The following is a 23,550-nucleotide window of genomic DNA, read 5'->3' as shown; positions in this document are numbered from 1 at the left end:
CCCTTGAACTGGAACCAGCCACTCTGGGCTCACAGGAGTTGGCACACCTCGAGCTGGGCGGGAAGCTCGGAGCAGGGGGTAGCAGCGCATGCCTGGCCTCTGTCCCTGTGCCAGACAGGCTCCTGGAGTGGCATTCCAGAGCCTCCTGCAGAGCCTGTGAAGGAAGGCTCTGGAGGGAGATGCCTCCAAGCTTCTGTGCTCACACCCCTCCTGGGGCCTCTCCATTGCTGTTGCCTGGAGAGTGCTCTGGCTCCCCCAGGCCCTGGCTCTGCAGTCCTCTAACGTCAAGTGCTTCCCGAAGCACCTACTCTGTGCAAGGGCACCGCAGGCCAGGGGGCGGATGTGAACCGAGGCACAGGCACGCTCGGAGTGTTCAGAGAAATGCTAAAGAATTTGTGGGTCTGAGCCTGGGCCTTAGCGTCAGACCCACCTGGGGTGGGGAACCCCCAATCCTCCCCCCCGCCCCCCGGGGACCAACCCTTCCCAGGGTAGCAAGAGCATGAGCTGTAAACTGTCTGTAGGTGGGCTCCTCTGTTGGGCAGAATGATCTTGGGGGGACAACTTGGCCCTTCTGAACCTGAACCCCAGGTTGGATCGCATTTGAGTGGGGACAGAGCCACACACCTCAGGTCACTGTGAGGGGCAGACAATCCGCCTGGAAGCTTCTGGCACATGCAGAGCAGGTTGCCTCGTAGATCCGTCCCCGCAAAGAGCACTGTTCTATTCACAGCACCTCCTGCTTCTGCCTGGCAACTGTGTCTCCCTGTTCTAAATTTAATTCCTGTAGCAGAACTGGCCCTGGAGATCTCCTTGCCTGACCCCTGGGCCGGCAGGCAGAGGCCTCTGTGACCACCTTGGCGGTTTTGGCCCGGGGGCCTTGGCAGCTCCCTGGGTGAGCCAAGTGGTCGCGACCCAGTAGGGCAGGCTGCAGCCCACACTGGGCACTATTCCAGGCTCCTGGGCCAGTCCCTGTCCCCACCCCCAGCGCCTTGCACTCCTACCCAGCGCACGGCAGCCCTCTGCTGGCTGCAGTGTTCTCAGAATCTACCCAGATCGCCGGCTCCGAGGGCAGGGTGGACCGGGCTGGTCCAGGCTTCCCAGGTAGAGCTGCGCTGTCATTCATGCTCCCTCCAGGCAGCTCTCCCAAGCTCTGTCCTTGGGGGGGGGGGGGGGGGGAGGGAACCAGCAGGAACTGGGAGGTGGCTAAGGGCCTTGCACACTTTGGGGAGCTTCCTGGGCAGAAGCAGCTCACTAAGACCGTTCAGCTAGCAGCCATTTAACAGTGTTGAGTTTCCTAGGAGAAGGTCCTTATGCTTAGGCAGTAGATGTTAAATTCTATAGGTAAATGGTGTCAGGAAATGTGTAATTCAATTCCAGATGGTTCCCCAGAAAGTACACACACAAAGCAAATTAGGCAGAAATAGTAACTTGAATCCTCAGGGGCTGGTATTTCAGTGAACAGGGTGCTTGTTCTTCCAGCTCATCTAAGAAGAGCCGTGCCCAGTAAGGGGAGACACCTCCATTGCAGACTTCCCCCTGAGCTGGGGGGCGAGGCAGCCAAGTGGGGGTGGGGGTGGGGCCAGTGAGCTGTACACTGCTGAGGCTTAGATGGTGCCTGGAGCTGGTTGCTTGGGGAGAGCCAGTGAGGCTTGCCCCCACATCACCCCTTAGCCGAGCGACTGCTTGTAGCCTGGGGGTAGAAACGTCACAGAGGAGCAAACTGGGCTCAGCCCAGTGTTCGAGTGGCTTCCAAGGACCAAGTTGGGCTGAAAAGTCCCAGAAGGGTGGCCTCTGTCCAGGGCCTGGACAGCTGATGGGGAGAGGCGGGGAGGGGCCCAAGAGGTGGAGGCAGGGAAGGAGCTCAACAGGTGGTTTATGGGAGTGAGGTGAGATGGGAGGGTCCCACTGGCCTTCCTGCTTTGCTGAGCTAGCACCTTTGCTTAGGGGCCAAGGGAAATGGGCCCACAGGATAGGCTCCTGGGACGGAGTTTAGAGACTGACTTCCAGGACACCAAGCCAACCCCATCTCAACCTTGGGGAAGTAGGGAGGGGATCCAGGGCAGAGTTACAGGCCCTGGAGAGGGGAGTCCTGGGTGCTGCTGCCCAGCGCAGATGCTGTGGTGTTGGACGCCCTCTCGTGGGCTTGGGAACAACTGATAAGTTTGAGGGCCAAGTTGGTCTGGCCAGGGATCCTAGGGCATGGGCAGGCCCAGGGGAGGGCAGATCCTGACTTCAAGGGGGAAAAGCTAGTAGTAAAATACATCACACCATGGAGAAGTATAATACAAGGACAAAAATTTCATTTCCTTTTCAATTGACTGGCAGCAGCCATTTGAAGAACATGTTCAGAATGTTCTCGGGCCCAGTCGAGGCCAGTTGTGAGGGGTGTCAGCCATGGGCAAATCCTCAGGCTCTCTGTTCTCATGAGCAGCAGTTGCGACAGGGACTTTCGTCCCTGAAAGCGACTTTCTGTAACCTAAGCACCATCCCCTCCCTCCCAGGCTGCGATAAGTCAGAGGACAGACAGGGGAGATAGGACGAGGGACAAGGACAAAGGTTAGAGAACCTGAAGGAGGTGGTGAGGGCAGGCACAGGAGGCCATTCACAGGTACTGTCTGCTCATCTCCAAACTGCTGCAAATGGGGTTCTGGTTTATTTCAGGGGCCCAAGGGCACCTACACCAGGAAAGGCATGTTCCTGTCACCACACTAGACAGAGTAGGGCTGAGGGAGCTGAGACCCTGAAGTCTTGCCCCCAGCCCTTAGCAGCAGGGAGGGCTGGACCAAGGGGAAGGCAAGCAAGGACACCGGCAGATCTGGGCCAAGACAGAACTGTTCTGTGACAAGAAGGAAGGTTCCAGAACAGGAGGTTCCACTGTCTGGGGGCTTGTGGGCCAAGCACTTGGAGCCCCTCACAGCACCTTGCCTGGGTTCATGAGGTCTCGGGGATCCAGCATGGCCTTCAGCTGCCGCATGATCTCCATGCCCACGACGCCCACCTCTTCCTGTAGCAGCTGCCGCTTGCCCAGCCCAATGCCATGTTCCCCAGTACACGTCCCGTGGAGTGCCAGTGCCCGCCTGGGAGGCATCGAAGAGATCCTCAGCAGGGTGCTCCTCCCCCACCTCCCCGCCAGCCAAGGGGTTTTCTCTTACCTGCCCAGCTGTTTTCCAAAGTCCCTGACCCTGCGGACCTCCTCAGTGTCCTCTGGGTCCACCAGCAGGATGCAATGGAAATTGCCATCACCCACATGTCCAACAATGCATCCTGGGGACCCAGAGGATAGAGCTGCTGCCCCAGTCCAGGCCTCCCCCTTCCCTCCCACATGGTGCTCCGGCAGTGGGCATACGGACCTGTGAGTCCTGACGCCTTCAGGTCCTCCTTGGTCTGCACCAGGATCTCCGGCAGCCGGGAGATGGGCACACACACGTCGGTGGAATAGCCCTGGGTGGGGGCAGGTTTGTGAGGTTGTCCCCCCTCACCCCATGCCTGCCCGGAGGTAAGAGGTCCTTGTGGCCAAGGTTAAGAATAGGTCAAAGGAGGCTTGGCCTCACCCCCACAAAACTAGCTGCTTTTCTCTAGGCCTGTTTGCCCCGGACGACCAGACACATGGCCAGAGTGAGTGCCCTGCCCTGCCCACAGAGGCTTCGCCAGCTCTCACCTTGCTCCCTGCCGGGCCACATACAGGGCACACGTGGAGGGGCCCAGGTGGCCACGCCTTCGCACATGCTGCCTGGAGCCCAGTCTCCCCTTCCATTTGGCTGACCCCTTCTGCTTCATCCTCCCTCCAGCCAGCCTGCCCCCTGTGTGCACGGACCCTAAGAGCACCTGCACTGTCCCTGTGCCCAGGCCGGGGCTCCCTCCTGAGGGTTTGGCAGACAACTACTTCCCCGATAAACAGTGTCTGAGAAGCAGACACTGGGTAGGGGCCAGGCTGCCCACAGTGGGTCTCAGCCTCCTGCTTGGGACAGCATAACGGTGGGCAGTGGCGGCTACCTGCACCCCAGCCCAACTCACCTTGCAGCCCGGCCGCAGGGCCAGAGCGGCGTACCAGGCGTTGTGCCGTGCCGCCCAGAGCCGGCTGCGCTCCTGGGCACCCTTGGCCCAGGAGAAGTGGGAGGCTCCGTTGTGCTGGGTGATCTCCTCTGCAAGGGCGGGGTGGGGGGAGGTTCACATGGGGCCTCACTCGGGGCCAGCCTGAGACCCCACCCCACAGGAGCCCAGCACACCTGCCCGCTCTATCTGCTCGGCCAGTGCCCGCTCAGACCCATGGAACTCGAGGAAGAGTGTGGGTGCCACGGAGGAGTTCAGCTGGCTGTGCCTGTTGCAGGCATCCATCATGACTTCATCCAGAAACTCTGGGGCCAAGGAGAGGGCAGGTGAGGTGAGGCCCAGGCTTCAAAGAGGGCCTCTTCCAGGAAGCCCACCCAGACAGCCCAGCCCCCAGCTCACCAATGCGGGCCACGGGCACTGCAGCCTGGAGGATGTGAACGGTGGCATCCACAGCCGCCTGGACACTGGGAAATGCGCAGGTGGCGGCCACCATGGCCTCAGGGGCAGGGTGCAGGCGCAGGGTGGCAGCTGTGATGAGTCCCAGTGTCCCCTCAGAGCCCACGAAGAGCCCTGTGAGGTTGTAGCCGGCTGCACTCTTCCTGGACCCCGGGGACATATAAGGCAGGTGAGTGCCCGGCCATGAGGTGGTGGCTTTCTGGCCACCAGCCTGAGCTGGAGGCCCAGCACCGTCCCCCCGGCCCCTGCCAAGTGGGGAGTCAGCCCAGCCTGCCATCAAGACAGGTGAAGAACGTTGGCCCGTGTGTGTGATGGGAGCCTCAGAGCCCTCAGGGGCCCCCCAGTCCCATTTCCGGGAGGGGGAGGGTGCTCACCGGAAGTGCCGGCCCAGGCCCGCGGTGTGAAGCAGCCGGCCGCCCGGCAGCACCACCTCCAGGTTCAGCACGTTGTCCCGCATCGTGCCGTACCGCACAGCGTTGGTGCCGGAGGCCGCGGTGGCCACCATGCCCCCGAGGGAGGCGTCCGCGCCGGGGTCTGCAGGGCAGAGTACAGGCAGAAGGCGGCCTGGGGTACGTACCCGGGGACGGAGGGCTCCCCTCGCACCTGGAAACAGCCCTGCCCCCCTGGGAGCCCTCAGGGCACCGGGGAAGGGCCTGGAGCTCCAGCCTACCCACGGGAAACCAGAGGCCACTGTCCCGCAGGTAGGTGTTGAGAGTTTTGCGGGTGACGCCGGGCTCCACCACCACAGAGAAGTCCTGTGGGTTCACCCTCAGGATTCGGTCCATGTGTGTCAGGTTGATGCAGACGCCGCCCTGGTGGGAAGGGATGCCAAGGAGCTGATGGACCTCCGTCCTCCCGGGGCCAGGCCACCTCCCATAGGACCTCCTCTCCAGGCTGAGCTGCGGCTGGGTCAGGAGCCCCAGGAGGGAGGCCAGGTAAGGCGGGGAGGAGGCAGCCACAGGTGTGACAGGCAGGAGCGGGGGCCAGAGCCCAGGCCTGGGGAGGGGGGCGCCTACCTGCATGGCACAGACTCCACCCTCAAGCCCCGTGCCCGTGCCAAATGGGACGATGGGCACTCCTTGGCTGTAGCACAGGGCGGCCAGCCGGCTGACCTGTTCCACATTCTGGGGCCACACCACAGCGGCTGGAGGTCGGCACCTGGAACCAGACCATCAGTAGTTTCTGCAAGTACGGTGCATCCTCAGGTCCTGCTCATGTCGGAGGAGCCCCAAGGTATCATAGGGCCTGAGGCTACACGTGGGAGAGGGATGGGTGGGGAGGAGAGGCAGAGAATGCAGCCCTCCCCCCAAAAAACGAAAGGGTGGGGTAGAAGACAGCCCAGGACTCTGATGGGGGAGGGGCCCCCCACACCTGTGCATGGACTCATCGTGCCCGTGCTGCTCTCGGTCAGCAGCAGTAGTGGACACATGAGGGCTCCCCACAACTGCCTTCAGAGCCTCCACAAAGCCTTTGCTGAGCTCGCCCTGCAAAGAAGAAACAAACTGCCAGAGTCGCTCAGAGCCCCCCACCCCCGGCCCCCCTGGGGCAGGTCCAGGAGTGGGGGAGGGGCTGCCAGCACCCCACTGATACCAATGGGAGGGCCAGCACAGCTAGGCCTGGCCCGTGGACCCACAGGAAGTAAACCCACTCTACAAGAAGGCACCTTTCTAAACAGAACCATCAAGGTCAGTGTTTCACTTGGGAAAAAACAGCACCTGGGTCAAAATAGGAGCCAGATTCACTCTACGGAAAGGACCCCTACAGGGTTCCATAACGTAGCCAGTCCTGCCCTAGTGGCTTGGAAGAGTTACTTATCTCTGCCCTTCCTCCAACACTGCCCCAGGCACGCCAGGAAGCTGAGAGGGATAAAAGAAGAATGGGAAGGGAAAGCCCCATCCCCAAGCCACTGAGGTGCCTCCCCCCACCATCCTTACCTCCTAGGTATTGTTTCAAAATGTGTCTACACATTTGGGAGCCCCAAAGAGAGCGTTCTGGAGCCCACACACTTTCAATTTTACACCCCCCAGCCTCATTTGTGGCAGCTGTGGGGACCTCAGCCCATCTCACTCAACACCCACGCTTGGCACAGAGTGAGCCCAGTGATCCTCCGCTCAAGGTCATAGGGTGCTGGTGCAGCACACAGAGCCTGGTGGAAGCTTGACATCTGGCCTCCCACCCTCCAGCGGGCTTCCCCGTCCCCCACCTACCTGCGTCCCCCTGAAGCAGTAGCCCCTCCAGGGGAACAGCCCCCGGGGATTCGCAGCAGCCCGGAGCAGACTGGCCATTGTGGGGCAGCAGCCTAAGGGGAGTGTGCAAGGTGGCCAGGTTGCTGCCCCAGCCCAATGGCCGTGCTTGGCGAGGGCGGGGGGGGGGGGGGGGGGGGGGGGGGGGGCTGCTTAAGGTGGCACGGCCTTAAGGTGGCCCTGCCAGCCCTTGGTGAGTCAGGCGTGCACCCCGTAGGCGTGTGTCAGTACTCCCAAAGAGGTGAGGGTTACCTAACACAAAGGGAAACAGGCTAGCGGCCCCTCTCTGGCTTAAGGCTCTGTGGTGGCTTCCCTTGGTCTTTAAAATAAAGGCAGCATCCTTGCCATGGACTTAAAGGTCTCTATGGTCCCTGCTGTCCTCGACATCTACCCACTTTTTTCCAGTCTCCTCTTTGGCATCTGAGTTCCAGTTTCCCTTTGGGTTCCTGTATCCCCTGAGCTCCAGCCCAGCTCAGGGCCTTGGCACACACCCTTTGTCTCTCTTACCCTGCAAGTCTCAGGACTCTGAAGAGGGAAGTGCACGGAGGCGGAGGTGGGGAGGGAGTAGGGCAGTGAGGCAAGCCTGGAAGTCTCCCTGGAAGAGGGGAGATCTAAGTAGGCACTGCTCTAGTTCACCAGCTAGGTGAAAGGAAAGGAGGGTGTCCTTTCATCTCCACTGTTCCACTGGGTGGATTTCAGAACCATCCTGCAGTGATGTGGCTGCCGCTCCTGAAGTTCTTCCAATCTCCGTTTTCCTTCCACAGCAAATTTGGAGACGCATGTTGCTAACATTACTAAGATAAAGCTATTCCCAGCTTTGTTTTTCTTCTCAATTGAATCACGAATACAAACTCCTACTTGGGTCCTTCTCCCCAGCCACGTTTGAATGAATTCACATTTCCACTCCCAGTGTGTTGCTTAACTGGCTTGTCTCAAAAAACGTCTCTTACAGTTGGCTAGTTCAAATCAAGATCCTGTGAAAGTCCACACAATGCATTTGGTTAACATGTCTCATAAATGGGGCACCTGGGTGGCTCAGTGGGTTAAAACCTCTGCCTTCGGCTCAGCTCGGGTCATGATCCCAGGCCCCGCATCGGACTCTCTGCTTGGCGGGGAGCCTGCTTCCTCCTCTCTCTCTCTGCCTGCCTCTCCGCCTACTTGTAATCTCTGTCTGTCAAATAAAATAAAATTTAAAAAAAAAAAAAACATGTCTCATAAATCTGTTTTCTTCTCTAGCAGTTTCCCTCACCCCATACCTTTTTTCCATGCCATTTATTTGTTAAAGAAACTGGGTCTCTTGTGTAGAATTTTCTACCTTCTGTTTGTGGATGATTGCATCCATGTGGTATTGTTTGATATCTTCCTCTGGTCCCTGTATTTCTTGTAAATTGTTAGATCAAGGTGTGGCGCTGTGCAGTACAACTTCCTGTTAACTTTTAGAAATATTCAGTATCTGTGCTTCCATTAGCCACAGGTAGCTAATGGTACTGGAGGTATCTGTTGTTTGAGGAGAGATGCCAGGGAGAGATTGTGGCAAACCCTAAAAGAAGAACTGCAGAGCAGATCCCTAAGGTTTGGAAGCAGGGTCATGACATTTGCAAGAGGGACTATATACACCATTCAATAAAGTGCCCCTGGCCTGTTACCAGGTCCTGGTTATGATGGTGAGTATGAGCACATCAAGTGGCTACCTGGCTGGAACTGGGCATCATGGGCTGTGTTTTTTGTTTGTTTGTTTGTTTTTAAGATTCCATCCATTCATTTGTCAGAGAGAGAGAGAGAGAGAGAGGACAGCAGGCAAGGGAGGGAGCCCAATGTGGGACTCAATCCCAGGACCCTGGGATTGTGACCTGAGCTGAAGGCAGAAGCTTAACTGACTCAGCCACCCAGGCATCCCCATGGGCTGTATTCTATCAGACTCACCAATTCATAAAGGCAGGTGGGTCCAAAACAACCCATCATTAGACAAAAGAGTAATAGGCAAAATTGGGCACAACCAGGGCCAGAAGGCAAACTAAGCTGCACAGGTAGACGGCTTGGATCCCCAGGTCACCCACCATCACCTGGCCAGCACCTTTCCTTCAGCTCACACCTTTATGGCCATAAGGGGAACTTTGATGACCAGCTGATAGAAGAAGGAATAGTTCAAGCTCGGTTCATGAATGGGTAGGCTCAGTATGAGGGTGTGAGCCAACAGACTGTTGCTACACTAGGGCTCCACTTAGGGGTAAAGGAAGTCCCTTCAGTTGGCAGAGCTCCAGGTCATGCACCTAATCATCCCCTTTTGTAAAAAGAAAAATGGCCCCGTAGAAGAATAAGTATAGGCTCCTGGGCAATGGCAAATGGCTTGACTATGTGGTCAAGGTCCTATTAAGGAGAAAGATTGGAAAATCAGGATCCAAGAGGTTTGGAGAAGAGGCATGTAGATGAATCTCTAGGAGTAAGCACAAAGTAGGATCTCTGTAGCACAGGTATCACACATTACGCCCACCAGCCAGTATCTGACACGGAAGAGACCAAATGAAGCAGATAGCATGATTCTGCCAGTTATCATTGGCCAATGATATCAGTGGTCAAAGACCACTCCAGTGCTGGCACAATGGTAGCATGGATAGAGGCTAATAATGGATCCGCCAGCGTGGAAACCATTCACTAAGGCTGATCTGGGCTGCCACTGCTGGGCATTCACCCTATTGCCACATTGAATCCCCCACAGTACCATTCCTCAAGGAGACCAACCAGCCATTTGGTCACAAGTCAGTTACAATGGACTGCTTCCACTCTGAAAGGGGAGCAATTTATGTGGGCTGAGATCAACACAACACATGTTATGCATGTGGGATTGCCTCTCCTGCCTCCATGGCCTCAGCCAACCCTACTGTCTGGAGGTTCACAGAATATTTGATCCACCAACACAGCATACCACATAACATAGCCTAAAGCCAAAAAACCCACTTTTTTTTTGTTCAGTTCAGAGGCCATTGACCTTACAGAACAGTGGTGGAATGGCCTCTGGGAGGTACAACTAAGACAGCAGCTTGGAGATACATCCACTCCACTGCAGTGCCAGAAGAGGAAGAGATTTTCATATAACTAACAGATAAAAGGTGAGTATCAAAATGACTTTTAACCTTTTATTTTGAAATAATTTTAGACTTCAAGAAAAATTGCAAAATTAGTACAGGGAGTTCCTATATACCCTTAACTTGGTTTTCACTAGTGTTTACATTATATATAACCATAGGACAGCTGTCAAAACTAAGAACAAGTAAAATATTCATCAATATAGTTAGAGAATTGGTGCAAATTTGATTTCACCAGCTCTTCCAATAAAGTCCTCTTTTTGGGGGCTGGGGAGAGGAGTTGTTTGGTCCAGGATCTAATCCATCATCTCATTCTGCCATTAGTTGTCTTGTCTCCTTTGTCTCCTACAATCTGTTGCAATTCCTTAGTCTTTTCTTGTCTTTCTGACCTTGACATCTTGAGGAGTACTTGTCAGTTACTTTATTGAATGTTCTTCAGTTTGGATTGTCTGTTGTTTTCTCATGAGTATATTGAGGTCATGTGTTTCTGGCAAGGATGCCACAGAAGGGCGATGCCCTTCTCAATATATCATATCAGCGGTTTCAGATGTCAGTATGTCTTATTAGCAGTGACGTTTACTTTGAACACTTGGTTTAGGTCATGTCTGTGGGGTTTCTGCACTGCGAAATAACATTTCTCTCTCTCTCTTTTTTTTAAAGATTTTATTTATTTATTTGTCAGAGAGAGAGAGAGCGCACGCGAGCGAGCGGAGGCAGACAGAATGGCAGGCAGAGGCGGAAGGAGAAGCAGGCTCCCTGCCGAGCAAGGAGCCCGATATGGGACTCGATCCCAGGGCGCTGGGATCATGACCTGAGCCGAAGGCAGCTGCTTAACCAACTGAGCCACCCAGGAGTCCCACATTTTTCTCTTTTTAATTAGCAAATATTTGGGGTAGATACTTGAAGACTGTACCAATATCCTGTTTCATCTCACTTTCATCCACCATTCTTAGCTTCTACTGGTGGATCTTGCCTGCAGTCGTTGTTATTGTGGTATTGTGTGTTCTGATGGTGATTTTCTACTTCCCTTATTCCCTCAGTATTAGTTGATTAGAATTATTCTCTAAGGAAGAGCCGTCCTTCTGCCTCATTTATTTATTTACCTACTCAATTATTTATATATTACCAGTATGGACTGATGAATACTTACTTTATTCCACAGGTTATAATCTAATACTGTTATTATTTTGTTGCTCAGTCAGTTCTGGCTTTGGCCACTGGAGACCTCTGTCATATGGATTTCTCTGCCCTTTAGACACCCACAGCTATTTCTGAGCACTGCCTTACTTTCTAGAACTATAAGATGCTCCAGGCTCATCTTGTCTTCCCCCTTCTCACACCAGTAACCACTTTTCCAAGGACTTCTGGCTCCTTTTAGTGGAGAATAGTATTTTGAACTCGAGATTTGCTTGTTAGATGTGCTCCTAAACTGAACAATAAGAAAACAAAAAACGTGTTTTAAAAATGTGCAAGAGATCTGAACACTTCACCAAAGAAAACATACCGGTGGAAAAAAAGCATATGAAAAGATGCTCAACATCACCTGTCATCACAGAATTACAAGTTAAAACAAGACATGCACCCATTAGAATGATGAAAAAAAAATTAAAAAAAAAAAACAAACCTGACATCAAACGCTGACAAGGACACAGAGCAACAGGAATTCTCATTCACTGCTGGTGGGAACGCAAAATGGTACAGTCACTTTGGAAGATAGTTTGACAGCTTCTTACAAAGAAATGCCATAGTCTTACCATATGATCTAGTGATCATGTTCCTAAGTACTTATCCAATTGAGTTGAAAACATATGTCTCTACAGAAGTCTGCACGTGAATGTTTACAGCAGCTTTATTCAAAATCTCCATAAACTCCACCTCTCCAAGATGTCCATCCAAAGGTGAATGGTAAGCCGACCATAGTGCATTAAAACAAGAGAATACTTAGCTCCTAAAAGTCACAAAAAGACATGGAGGAATCTTAAATGCATCATGCCAAGTAAAAGAAATCAGTCTGAAAAAAGCCACATGCTATATAATTCCAACCATGTGACATTCTGGAAAAGGTAAAACTAGGCAGGCAGTAAAAAGACCAGTGGCTTCCAGGGACTAGAGTTGCAAGGGAGGAATACATGAACTACAGGGGATTTTTAGGGTGGTAGAACTATTCTGTATACCTTGGTAATGGTGGGTACATGACCTTACGCAATGCTCAAAACCTATAGAACTTTACAACACCAAGAGTGAACCTTACCGCAAACAAATTAAAAAAAAAAAAAATCATTTAGGGGATTAGAAGATCCCAGCAAAGAATGCAGGCTTTGACAAGAGGATCTAACTATATTTTTCTAAATGTATGAAGCAAACTCACTGAAAGAGGTGGGGGAAAGTAGTGCTGACCCAAGGAACTTTGGGAATGGAGTGTATAAGACTAAAGGCAAAAGGAACTGCCCATGTACCTAGTCAGTACCACAGAGGTACGAATTAACAGTTCTGATACAACCATACATATATGCTGGATTGATTGAATAAAGTAATCAATGGGGAGAAGAAACGAGCTCCCCATGCAGAAGAATTCCAAATAAGTTATGTAGGTACTCAACCCTAAAGATAGGGAGTATAACTTCCCACTCCAAAAACGTGGACTGTTCATAGTGACTTCCTTGCCAAGAATAAAGTATGGAGAGGGGATAAGAAAAGAGTCACTTTGCAGTGGGGAGCTCTAACAAACACTACGTGGCCAAGGTCAACACCAACAGTCATAAATCATGTTGATAGCATGGGTTCAAGAGTATCCTCCCAAAATTCATGTCCTTCCCACGACCTCAGAATTTGACTCTATTTGGAAATTGGGTCATTGCAGATGTAATTAGTTAAGATGGGGTGATTCTAGGGTGCCTGGGTGGCTCAGTGAGTTAAGCCTCTGCCTTTGGCTCAGGTTATGATCTTGGGGTCCTGGGATCGAGCCCCATATCAGGCTCTCTGCTCAGTAGAGAACTTGCTTTCCTGTCTCTCTCTCTGCTTGCCTCTCTGAGTACTTGTGATCTGTCAAATAAATAAGTGAAATTAAAAAAAAAAAAAGATGAGGTGATTCTGGAGTAGGGTTGGCCCTTAATTCAATATGACTTGTCTCTTTGTAAGAAGAGGAGAAGAGACATAGGGACAAGAGCTGAGAATACCATGTGACAAAGAGGCAGGGCCCGACATGCTACAGCAGGAGCCAAGGAAGCTAGGGAAACCACTGGAAGCTACAGAGAAGCAAAGAAGGATTTTTCTGTGGTTTTCAGATGTGGGATGGCCTTGCCAACTTGATTTCAGACCTCCAGGCTCCAGAACCAGGAAAGAACAAATTTATGTTGCTTTAAGCCAGTTTGTGGTACTTGGTTATGACAGCCCTAGGAAATTGATACAGTGCCCTTGACATGGTATGATGAAAATGGTCCTTTATCTTTCCTCCCCAGAACCCATAACTCCTGTCTAATCAGGAGAAAAACACCAAACAAATGCCAAACATCCTACAAAAGTCCTGACTAGAACTCAAAACTGACTAGAACTCAAAACTGTCAACATCATAAAAAACAAGGAAAGTCAGAGAAACAGTCACAGCCAAGAAGGGCCTATCTCTTAAGCCACTAGAGCTGCTGAAACCATTAACAACATGTGTTTCTCATAGTTCTGGAGGCCAGGAAGTCCGAGCTTTAGTTTTTCCATTTGTAAAGAAGTATTTGGACCAAAGAGATCCCACAATCCATCCTGTTTCTGGATCCACTCATGAAAAATGGGACTCTTTGATTCAACTGCTTAATTTTGTAATAATACTTGGCCCAAGAGTACTCATACCCATGTCTTTTTTTTTTTTTTTTAAGATTTATTTATTTAAGAGAGGGAGTAATGAGAGAACAGGAGCATGAATGGCGGAGGGAGAGGAAGAAGCAGGCTCCCGCTGAGCAGGGACCCCATTGTGGAGACCCATCCCAGGACCCTGAGATCATGACCAGAGCCAAAGGCACAAACTTAAACCAACTGAACCACCCAGGCACCCCTACCTATGTCTTTCTGATCCATATGAAATTATCTCTAAATCCTCTACAAAAATAATGCATCCAGTACTGAAACTTATTCAAAATGACTATTATTTTGTTTTTTCACTTTACAAACTATTCTTCATTCTGTTTTATTTTTTTTAGTTTTTGTTTTTTTAATTTACATTCGATCAGCCAACATCTGGTACATCATTAGTTTCCCATGTAGAGTTCAAAAATTCATCAGTTGCGTATAACAGAATGATGATTACTTTTTTTTTTTTAAGATTTTATTTATCTGTTTGACAAGAGAGACACAGTGAGAATGGGAACAAAGCATAGGGAGTGGGAGAAGCAGGCTTCCTACTGAGCAGGGGGGCTCAATCCCAGGACCCTGGGACCATGATCTGAGCCGAAGGCAGATGCTTAACAACTGAGCCACCCAGGCATCCCTGAGGATGACTTTTTTGCAGAGCCAAGATCTGGCCAGCAGGAGAAACAAGCTAATGGGGCAGCTCCCTCCTCTGGCATGGGTACCGCTTGTTCCCCTCTGTGACAAAGAAATGTTGGGTGGTGCTGGTAGCCACCCCCCGAGGCAAGAGGCAGCCTGCACAGGCAGCACCTGGTAACCTCAGGTGGACAGGACTACAAGATTGGATGATCTTGGTCATGGCTGCATTTCAAGCATCATAAATTCCTGCTCCTCTTTTTTTTTTTTTTTTTTAAGATTTTATTTATTTATTTGACAGAGAGAAAGAGATCACAAGTAGGCAGAGAGGCAGGCAGAAAGAGAGGGGGAAGCAGGTTCCCCACTGAGCAGAGAGCCTGATGCGGGGCTCAATCCCAGGATCCTGAGATCATGACCTGAGCCGAAGGCAAAGGCTTAACCCACTGAGCCACCCAGGCACCCCATCTTTTTCATTCCTTATCTATCCCAAATAGTACTGGAAAGACAGAGAAAAATGAAACAGTCCCTGTATCCCCAGGGACTCCTTGGATAAAACCTTTCTAAGCCATTGGCCATGTGAGAATCCTTCACTTACCAGGGAGAAAGATAGACTTGTCAGATGCTCAGTAAGATAACTGGATTTTGCAAGGTTCAAGCTGTTCCATTTATGTTTAATTTACGTTTAAAAATGGAGGAATAAAAGCACGAGGTGTTTACTTTGCTCGGATTTGGGAGAATTTTTTGTGGGCTTCCTACTTTGTAATTTTGCAGGGAGAGAAAAAGAGATTGAAGGCCATTTCTCAGAGCCCCCAGATGAGGAAGAAGAAGCTGTGATCAGGTATCATTCCCTTCCATCATCTCAGGTATGAAAGGGGGAAGCAGGTTGGCTTGCTGGGAGGAATGGAAACCAGATGGAGTGGTGTTGTCGGACACTGGGAATAATCAAGGGCATCTCCCACTAGGGGTCTGCTGATAGAGTCTTGGAATTATGATTACGGAGCCTCATACCTGACTGCAGAGTCTTGGCTCAAACCTCACCTGCTTCCCTAACCACTCTGTTCCAAAATGCACCCCACCACAGCGCTCCTGATAGGTCCTCCTTAGTGGTGAATGCCACCTGACTCGCTGTATATTTTGCTTTTTGTTTATTGCCTGTCCTCCAACAGGAATGTAAGCTCACAAGGGGAGGGAGCGTTGTGTGTGGCTCACAGCTGTGTCTTCACGGGTGCCTGATAAACCTTGATTGCAGGAATGCTGAATCGAGGGGTAGAAAATAAAGACACCTGGTGGAAAAACCCGACCCTGTCACTAAGTATCTTTTTTTAAATTTTATTTTTAAAAGATTTTATTTATTTATTTGACAGAGAGAGACAGCGAGAGAGGGAGCACAAGCAGCAGCAGAGGCAGAGGAAGAAGCAGGCTTCTGGCTGAGCAGAGAGCCCACATGGGATTCAACGCCAGGACCCTAAGATCATGACCTGAGCCGAAGGCAGATACTTACGGACAGAGCCACCCAGGTGCCCCTGTCACTAAGTATCTTAGAAAAAGAATCATTTTTAGACCTGGCAAGGAGTAGGGAATCGCTATTAATATGTGGCCAAAAATTCTTCCTAAACATTGACCTCAGGTTTGGAGTCCAGATAAAGGAACAGAAAGTTGTTAATTAAAATTTAACATGATCAGGAAAACCCAAATGTGGAAATTCTTCAGGAGAAACAACACTGTGTTTTCAACATATAAACGGCAAAGAAAGAAAAGATACAGATGGAGAGGGCGCCTGGGTGGCTCAGTGGGTTAAGCCGCTGCCTTCGGCTCAGGTCATGATCTCGGGGTCCTGGGATCGAGTCCCGCATCGGGCTCTCTGCTCAGCAGGGAGCCTGCTTCCTCCCGTCTCTCTGCCTGCTTCTCCGTCTACTTGTGGTCTCTCTCTGTCAAATAAATAAATAAAATCTTTAAAAAAAAAAAAGATACAGATGGAGAACCTACGATATGGAGTTATTTGGATCTTGAGTTATAAAAACTTAAAGAAATATATGATGTTTTTGAAAAGAATTGGGAAATATGAGAGCACCTGGATGGCTCAGTTGGTTAAACATCAGCCTTCCACTCAGATCATGATCCCAGGGGCCTCGGATGGAGTCCTGGAGTGGGTTCTCTGCTCAGCGGGAGTCTGCCTCTCTCTCTCTCTGCCCCTCCCTGCTGCTTGTGGGCTCTCTCTCACTCTCTCAAATAAATACACAAAATCTTTAAAAAAAAAAAGGATTTGGAAATACGAACAGCAACTGGATATTTGAATACCACTAAGGAAACGATGTTAATTTTTTTAGGTGTGATAATGGCACATAAAGATTATGCTGTTAATGTAGTCTGTAGACTCCTGGGGTTCCCAGGATACTAGCAGGAAATCCAGGAGGTCAAGATTATTTTGATAATAATACTTAGACATTACTTTCTTGCAAAAGCAGTTGGAGGGGAAGGGGGCTTTCCTGGGGGCACCGCAGGATTGAAGAGAGTGGCACCCCACTGAACTAGCCCTCATTGCATTCTGTGCTCTCATGTAATTCTAGAGAAGGAATGCTTGGTTTACTTAAGAATGACCTTAATGGAGCAGTAAACATTATTAATTGTATTAAGTCTCAACCTTCCGAGCATGTCTTGTTTTTGTATTTGTTTTTAAGACTTTATTTATTTGAGAGAGCACAAGCAGGGGGAGCGGCAGGCAGAGGGAGAGGGAGAAGCAGACTCCCTGAGGAGCAAGGAGCCCCACGTGAGACTTAGTCCCAGGACCCTGGGAACCACGACCTGAGCCAAAGGGAGGCACTTAACAACTGAGCCACCCAGGTGCCCCGAATGTGTGTTTTTAATAATCTGATGAAACAAGAACGCACGAGTATTCTGTCCCAGGCAGGGGCCTGATGATTGTCTCCAGGAAAATCACTCCTGCAGTCCTTTTTGAGTGGTGAGCTAAACGGGCTGCTTTTCTCATGGAACACCATTTTTACTGGATTGGCTGACAGTCAAACGAAGCCTGAGTGTTTGGCAGACATTTTCTCAGAAATGAATGAAGAGAGCTGTCACTTCAAGGAAAACAACTGACTATATTTGTTGCTCAATGATAAAATGAGCTTTCAAGTGAAGATCAGAGTTTTGGCAAAGACTTGTGTCTGCTTCCGAATACTTAAAGCTTTTCTGATGAGACCAGTGGTGATATTATTGCTGTCCTTTGACACTATGTAATGAAATCTATTAACACTTGAAAGATCTTCATGACTCAGTGAGCCAGTTATTTTTCAAATGCTCATTTTCTCTCTCTCTCAAAACAATAAAATCTTTCAGAAATAAATAAATAACTTATTTATTTATTTATTTGAGAGAGAGAGAGAGAGAGAGAGAGAGAAAGCACACGTGGTGTGGGGGAGGGTCAGAGAGAAGGGGAGGAGAAGACTCCCCACTGAGCAGGAAGCCCAATGCAGGGCTTGGTCCCAGGACCCCAGGATCACTACCTGACCTGAAGGCAGACGCTTAACCAACTGAGCCACCCAGGGGCCCCCAATGGATTTTAGTATAACAGATTACAAAAGTTCATTGATATGCAATGTGGCAACACCTGGATGCCTTCCTTGGCTGAGCAGTTGGTTGAATAGTTGCTTCCAGCTGAGGTCATAACTCCAGGGTCCTGGGATCAAGCCCCGCATCGGGCTCCAGCCCCCGCATCGGGCTCCTTGCTCAGCAGGGAGCCTGCTTGTGAGTGCTCTCTCTCTGACAAATAAATAAAATCTTTAAAAAAAAGCACAAATAAAAATGCAATGTGTTTGGGGCACCTGGGTGGCTCAGTGGGTTAAGCCGCTGCCTTCGGCTCAGGTCATGATCTTAGGGTCCTGGGATCGAGCCCCGAATCGGGCTCTCTGCTCAGCAGGGAGCCTGCTTCTTCCTCTCTCTCTCTCTCTGCCTGCCTCTCTGCCTACTTGTGATCTCTCTCTGTCAAATAAATAAATAAAATCTTTAAAAAAAATGCAATGTGTTTTCCAAAAAGCATTCTCTACACTTGTCCTTTATTCCTAAGAGGAAATTAATAGAAAATAATGTGGTTTTGAATTTTTCAAGCTCTTCAGAAACAGTCCACACTACACAGTATTCTGTGTTGTTAAGCATAAGGCATAGGAGAAATTATTTTGTGTGTGCATATGGGGGATGGGTTCTTCCCTTTTTGTATATTCCAGTAGTTTTTTCAAAATACACCCAAAAGTTTTTCATTATTTTGTGTAATACATGTTTATATCTATTAGCTATTAGTCTGTCTTTTTATTTTATTTTATTTTATTTTATTTTATTTTTTTTAAAGATTTTATTTATTTATTTGACAGAGAGAAATCACAAGTAAGCAGAGAGGCAGGCAGAGAGAGAGGAGGAAGCAGGCTCCCTGCTGAGCAGAAAGCCCGATGTGGGGCTCGAACCCAGGACCTGTGATCATGACCTGAGCCGAAGGCAGCGGCTTAACCCACTGAGCCACCCAGGCACCCCATTATTTTATTTTATTTTAAAGATTTTATTTATTTATTTGACAGAGATCACAAGTAGGCAAAGAAGCAGGCAGAGAGAGAGGAGGAAGCAGACTCCCTGCCGAGCAGAGAGCCCGATGAGGGGCTCGATCCCAGAACCCTGGGATCATGACCTGAGCCAAAGGCAGAGGCTTTAACCCACTGAGCCACCCAGGCGCCCCACCCAGTTTATTTTTTAAAATTCTGATAAAATGTACATAACATAGGGCGCCTGGGTGGCTCAGTGGGTTAAAGCCTCTGTCTTCGGCTCAGGTCATGATCCTGGGGTCCTGGGATGGAGCCCTGCATCAGGCTCTCTGCTCAGTGGGGAGCCTGCTTCCTCCTCCCTCTCTCTCTCTCTTTCTGGGTGACTCTCTGCCTACTTGTGATCTCTGTCTGTCAAATAAATAAATAAAATCTTTAAAAAATAAAATATACATAACATGAAATTTACCATTTTAACCATTCCAAGCATACAATTCAGTGGCATTAAACATATTCACAATGTTGTATAGCCACCAGCATTATCTGTTTTTTTTTTTTTAAGATTATTTATTTTTTTGAGAGAGAGAGAGTGTGAGCAGGGCTGGAGGGGCAGAGGGAGAGAGAGAGAAGTTCAAGCAGGCTCTGTGCCACCAACCACGACCTGGAGATCATAACCTGAGTGGAAATCCTGAGTCAGGCACTCAACCGACAGCCACCAAAGCACCCCATCACTATCTCTTTTCAGAACTTTTTCATCATCCTACACATTGTCCCCATGCCTCCCTTCCTCTAGGCCTTGGTAATCTCTATTCTACTTTCTCTATGAATTTACTTAGTCTAGATACTTCCTGTAAGTGGAATTACACAATATTGGCTTAAGTCACTTAGCATATCTTCAGTGTTCAGCCATGTTGCACCATGGGTCAGAACTTCATTCTTTTTTTTTTTAAGATTTTATTTATTTATTTGACAGAGAGAGATCACAAGTAAGCAGAGAGGCAGGCAGAGAGAGAGAGGGGGTGGGGAAGCAGGCTCCTTGCCGAGCAGAGAACCTGATGCGGGACTCGATCCCAGGACCCTGAGACCATGACCTGAGCTGAAGGCAGAGGCTTAACCCACTGAGCCACCCAGGTGCCCCTTCATTCTTTTTTTGGCTGAATGATACTGCATCATACATATATACCACATTGATTTATCCATTCTTTTGTTGGTGGGCACTTGGGTTCTTCCTACTGTTTGCCTATTGTGAATACTGCCACTATGAATATTGATGTACAAGTACCTTTTTTTTTTTTTAAAGATTTTATTTATTTATTTGAGAGAGAGACAGTGAGAGAGAGCATGAGCTAGGAGAAGGTCAGAGGGAGAAGCAGACTCCCCATTGGAGCTGGGAGCCTGATGTGGGACTCGATCCCGGGATTCCGGGATCATGACCTGAGCCGAAGGCAGTCGTCCAACCAACTGAGCCACCCAGGCGTCCCTACAAGTACCTTTTTGAAATCATATATTGTTTTAATTAAAAGCTAGTTGTTACCACCACACACCTATTAGAATGGCCAAAATCCACAACAGTGACAATACCAAATGCTGACAAGGATGTGGAGCAAAGTGAATTCTCATTCACTGCTGGTGGGAATGCAAAATGGCACAGCCACTTTGAAAGACACTTTGACAGTTTCTTACAAAATGAAACAAACTCCTCCCACATGAACTAGCAATTATACTCCTTAGTGCTTACCCAAATAAGTTATTTTGTTTCCCCACAACCCTCTGCACATGAATGTTTATAGCAGCTTTATTCCTAATTTTCAAAACTTGGAAGCAACTTGGGACACCTGGGTGGCTTAAAACAAAACAAGACAAAACTTTAAAAAAGTGAACTACCAAGCCATGAAAAGATATACAGGAACTTCTAATGCATATTTCTAAGTGCAAGAAGCTAATCTGAAAAGGCTACATTCTATATGATTCCAACTATACTAAACTATGCACATGTAAATATCAGTGTTTTCCAGGGGTTCGGGGAGAAGGAGGAAGGGATGACTAGAAGGAACACAGGGGATGAAAAACTATTCCATATGATGTTATAGTGGTGGATATATGTCATTATGTATAATACTTTATATATACATATCAAAATCTATAGAATGTACAACATGAAGAGTGAATCCCAAAGTAAACAACAAGAAGAGTGAAACTGTGTCAATGGACATTTCATTATAACAAATTTACCACTGTGGTTAGGGGATGTTGATAGTGGAGGAGACTATGCAGGTTCAGGGGCAAGTGGTGTACAGAAATTCTCTGTACTTTCTCCTCAAATTTTGCTGTGAACATAAATCTGCCCTAAAAAATAAAGACAGAAGAAGCTAGTTGCAGCCTGTGATATCTTTATGGCCTTTTTTTTTTTTTTTTTTTGCTTTAAAAAAAGATTTTTTTTTTAAAGATTTTATTTATTTGACAGAGAGAGATCACAAGTAGACGGAGAGGCAGGCAGAGAGAGAGAGAGAGAGAGGGAAGCAGGCTTCCTGCTGAGCAGAGAGCCAGATGCGGGACTCGATCCCAGGACCCTGAGATCATGACCTGAGCCGAAGGCAGCGGCTTAACCCACTGAGCCACCCAGGCGCCCCTAAAAAAAGATTTTAAGTAATCTCTGCACCCAACATGGGGCTTGAACCCATAACCCTGAGATCAAGAGTTGCATGCTCGGCGCCTCTTTAGGTTTTATACATATTTTCTAATTAGTTACCATAGATTACCTATGTAATCTTTAGAAGCCAGGTTTTTATATTTTTGGGGAGGTGGTGGTTGTAATTCATAACCCTTTCTGCGGGAAATGAACAGTTCAGGGGGGTGATTATCGCCTCAGCCAGGGATTATCTCCGTCAGGCTCAAGCCACCCGCCAAACTAGAAACCTTCCTTAGGAGTCCCTACAGCGGCACGCCCAAAGACTTATGGGAAATGTAGTCCCGGAATTTGATAAACCACCCCTCAGAGGACCCTGGGACGGCCAGCAGCCCTTGCATCTGCGCATGTGCAATGCTGCGAGCGCGCCGGTGGCTGCCCTTCCCCCACCTCCTGCCGCGAGTGGGTGACAGGGACCCGGTCTCCGCGCGTCTTCGCCGACTCGCTCCCTGACCCGGCTAGGCACTGAGCCACAAGTGGAGGCTGTGCCCCTCCAGGTATGAAGGTGGCTCCCACGCAGCTCTGCGAGGCCTGGGGGCTGAGGGGAAGGAGTTGAGGGATGGGCTCCTGTCCGCGCGGGGTGGGAGCCCAAACTTCCGCGACTCGAAGGCGGCGACGACCCTCGGGGCGGCGTCGGGGGCCGCCTGGCGTTGTTTTCGGCGCGGGGCTGGCGGGACCCGCCTGGCCGGACGTGCGGGGGCGGAGACGGAGGCTGGGGGGGGGCGGCGGCGAGGGCTCGCCTTCCTCCCTTTGTCAAAAGAAGCGCCGCCGACCGGCCGCAAGTGTCTTTTGCCGCGCGGGAGCGAGTCCGGAAGCTCGCGCGGGTGCGCGCGTGACCAGTTCCCGGGGACGCGGGGCGAGGCTGGGGGCGGGGCCGGACACACCTGGCGGCGCCGGGAAGGCGCGTGCGGCGTGCAGGAGCCTCGCCAGGTGCAGGGAGGAATGAAAGCCCCGGCGAGTTACCTGAGGCACACGGGGTTCCTAATAAGAGCTCTGACCTCTTAGGAAAAACCTTTTCAGCCAAATCTTCCTCTGATCCTTACACCTGGCCTGCGACGCCGCTAGTATCTCAGTTGCAACCGGAGGAAAAAGGGAGGCTCAGATGGGTGGAAGACCCGAGATCATACAGACAGCCAGTACTTTGTGTAAATGGCACGTGTTTTTTCCATTTGCCTTTTGATTTCGCTCACTGATAGTTTTGCCATGCAGGCGTTTTGAATTTCTCTGCTATTGAATTTACTGCTCTTCCCTTGTATGACGTCCAGAAACCTTCACCACTTTGAGATTATGCAGGTTGACTTATGATTCCCACTGTACTTTAGAATCAGTTGTATTTTAAAAAATCTGTCCGTACTTTTATTGTTATCCAATTAATGGCTGCATTTAATGAGGAATGGACTCCTTTATGATAGGCCTTCCCAGTGTTCAAGTCCCTGTTTTGTTTTGTCCCCTTCAGGGCACTTGATAATTACAGTTTGTCGTTTTTTCAGCTTTATTCTTTTTTTTTTTTTTTTAAGATTTTATTTATTTATTTGACGGAGAGAGATCACAAATAGGCAGAGTGGCAGGCAGAGAGAGGGGGAAGCAGGCTCACAGCTGAGCAGAGAACCCGATGCGGGGCTCAGTCCTAGGACCCTGAGATCATGACCTGAGCCGAAGGCAGAGGCTTAACCCACTGAGCCACCCAGATGCCCCTTCAGCTTTATTCTTTTTTTTTTTTTTTTAAGATTTTATTTATTTATTTGACAGAGATCACAAGTAGGCAGAGAGGCAGGCAGAGAGAGGAGGAAGCAGGCTCCCTGCTGAGCAGAGAGCCCGATGGGGGGCTCGATCCCAGCACCCTGGGATCATGACCTGAGCCGAAGGCAGAGGCTTTAACCCATTGAGCCACGCAGGCGTCCCTTCGGCTTTATTCTTATGTAGTATTTTATTGAAGATGTAATCATTTTTCCATTATTTCATGTTTTCTCTTGCTTTTGTTCATATTTTCCACTGTTCTTATTTTGTATCTTGGGACTTCTCCCCTTTTTGTTTTTGCCTCC

The 23,550-nt window shown here is 49.6% G+C and overlaps 2 protein-coding genes across 7 annotated transcripts in view; one reads left to right on the top strand and one right to left on the bottom strand.

Annotated features, from left to right (window-relative positions):
- Window positions 1–1,410: 1,410 nt before the first annotated feature.
- Window positions 1,411–6,859, bottom strand: LDHD (lactate dehydrogenase D). Its single transcript, XM_047711725.1, has 11 exons — window positions 6,714–6,859; window positions 5,878–5,990; window positions 5,523–5,664; window positions 5,177–5,318; window positions 4,881–5,040; window positions 4,450–4,649; window positions 4,227–4,355; window positions 4,015–4,142; window positions 3,351–3,441; window positions 3,153–3,264; window positions 1,411–3,077 (listed from the first exon to the last, which is right to left on the bottom strand). Exons 1-11 carry the CDS (start codon window positions 6,789–6,791, stop codon window positions 2,912–2,914), a joined length of 1,461 nt encoding a protein of 486 aa, XP_047567681.1. The 5' UTR covers window positions 6,792–6,859; the 3' UTR covers window positions 1,411–2,911.
- Window positions 6,860–15,082: 8,223 nt separating this feature from the next.
- The window catches only part of ZFP1 (ZFP1 zinc finger protein), a 33,308-nt gene continuing 24,840 nt past the window's right edge, over window positions 15,083–23,550 (top strand). For 2 of the 6 annotated variants that reach the window (XM_047711726.1, XM_047711728.1), the window contains exon 1: window positions 21,868–22,005. The gene's annotated coding sequence lies outside the window, so the exon portion shown is untranslated. Of the gene's footprint in view, window positions 15,138–21,863; window positions 22,006–22,528; window positions 22,661–23,550 lie in introns of those variants that run through there. The other 4 variants (XM_047711730.1, XM_047711731.1, XM_047711727.1 and 1 more) reach the window with 4 other exon arrangements.

This window comes from Lutra lutra, chromosome 17 (genome assembly GCF_902655055.1).
Source record: "Lutra lutra chromosome 17, mLutLut1.2, whole genome shotgun sequence".
Classification (NCBI taxonomy): Eukaryota; Metazoa; Chordata; class Mammalia; order Carnivora; family Mustelidae; genus Lutra; species Lutra lutra.
Note: the sequence above shows the minus strand (reverse complement) of the source record. Positions and strands in the feature narration are given on the sequence as shown.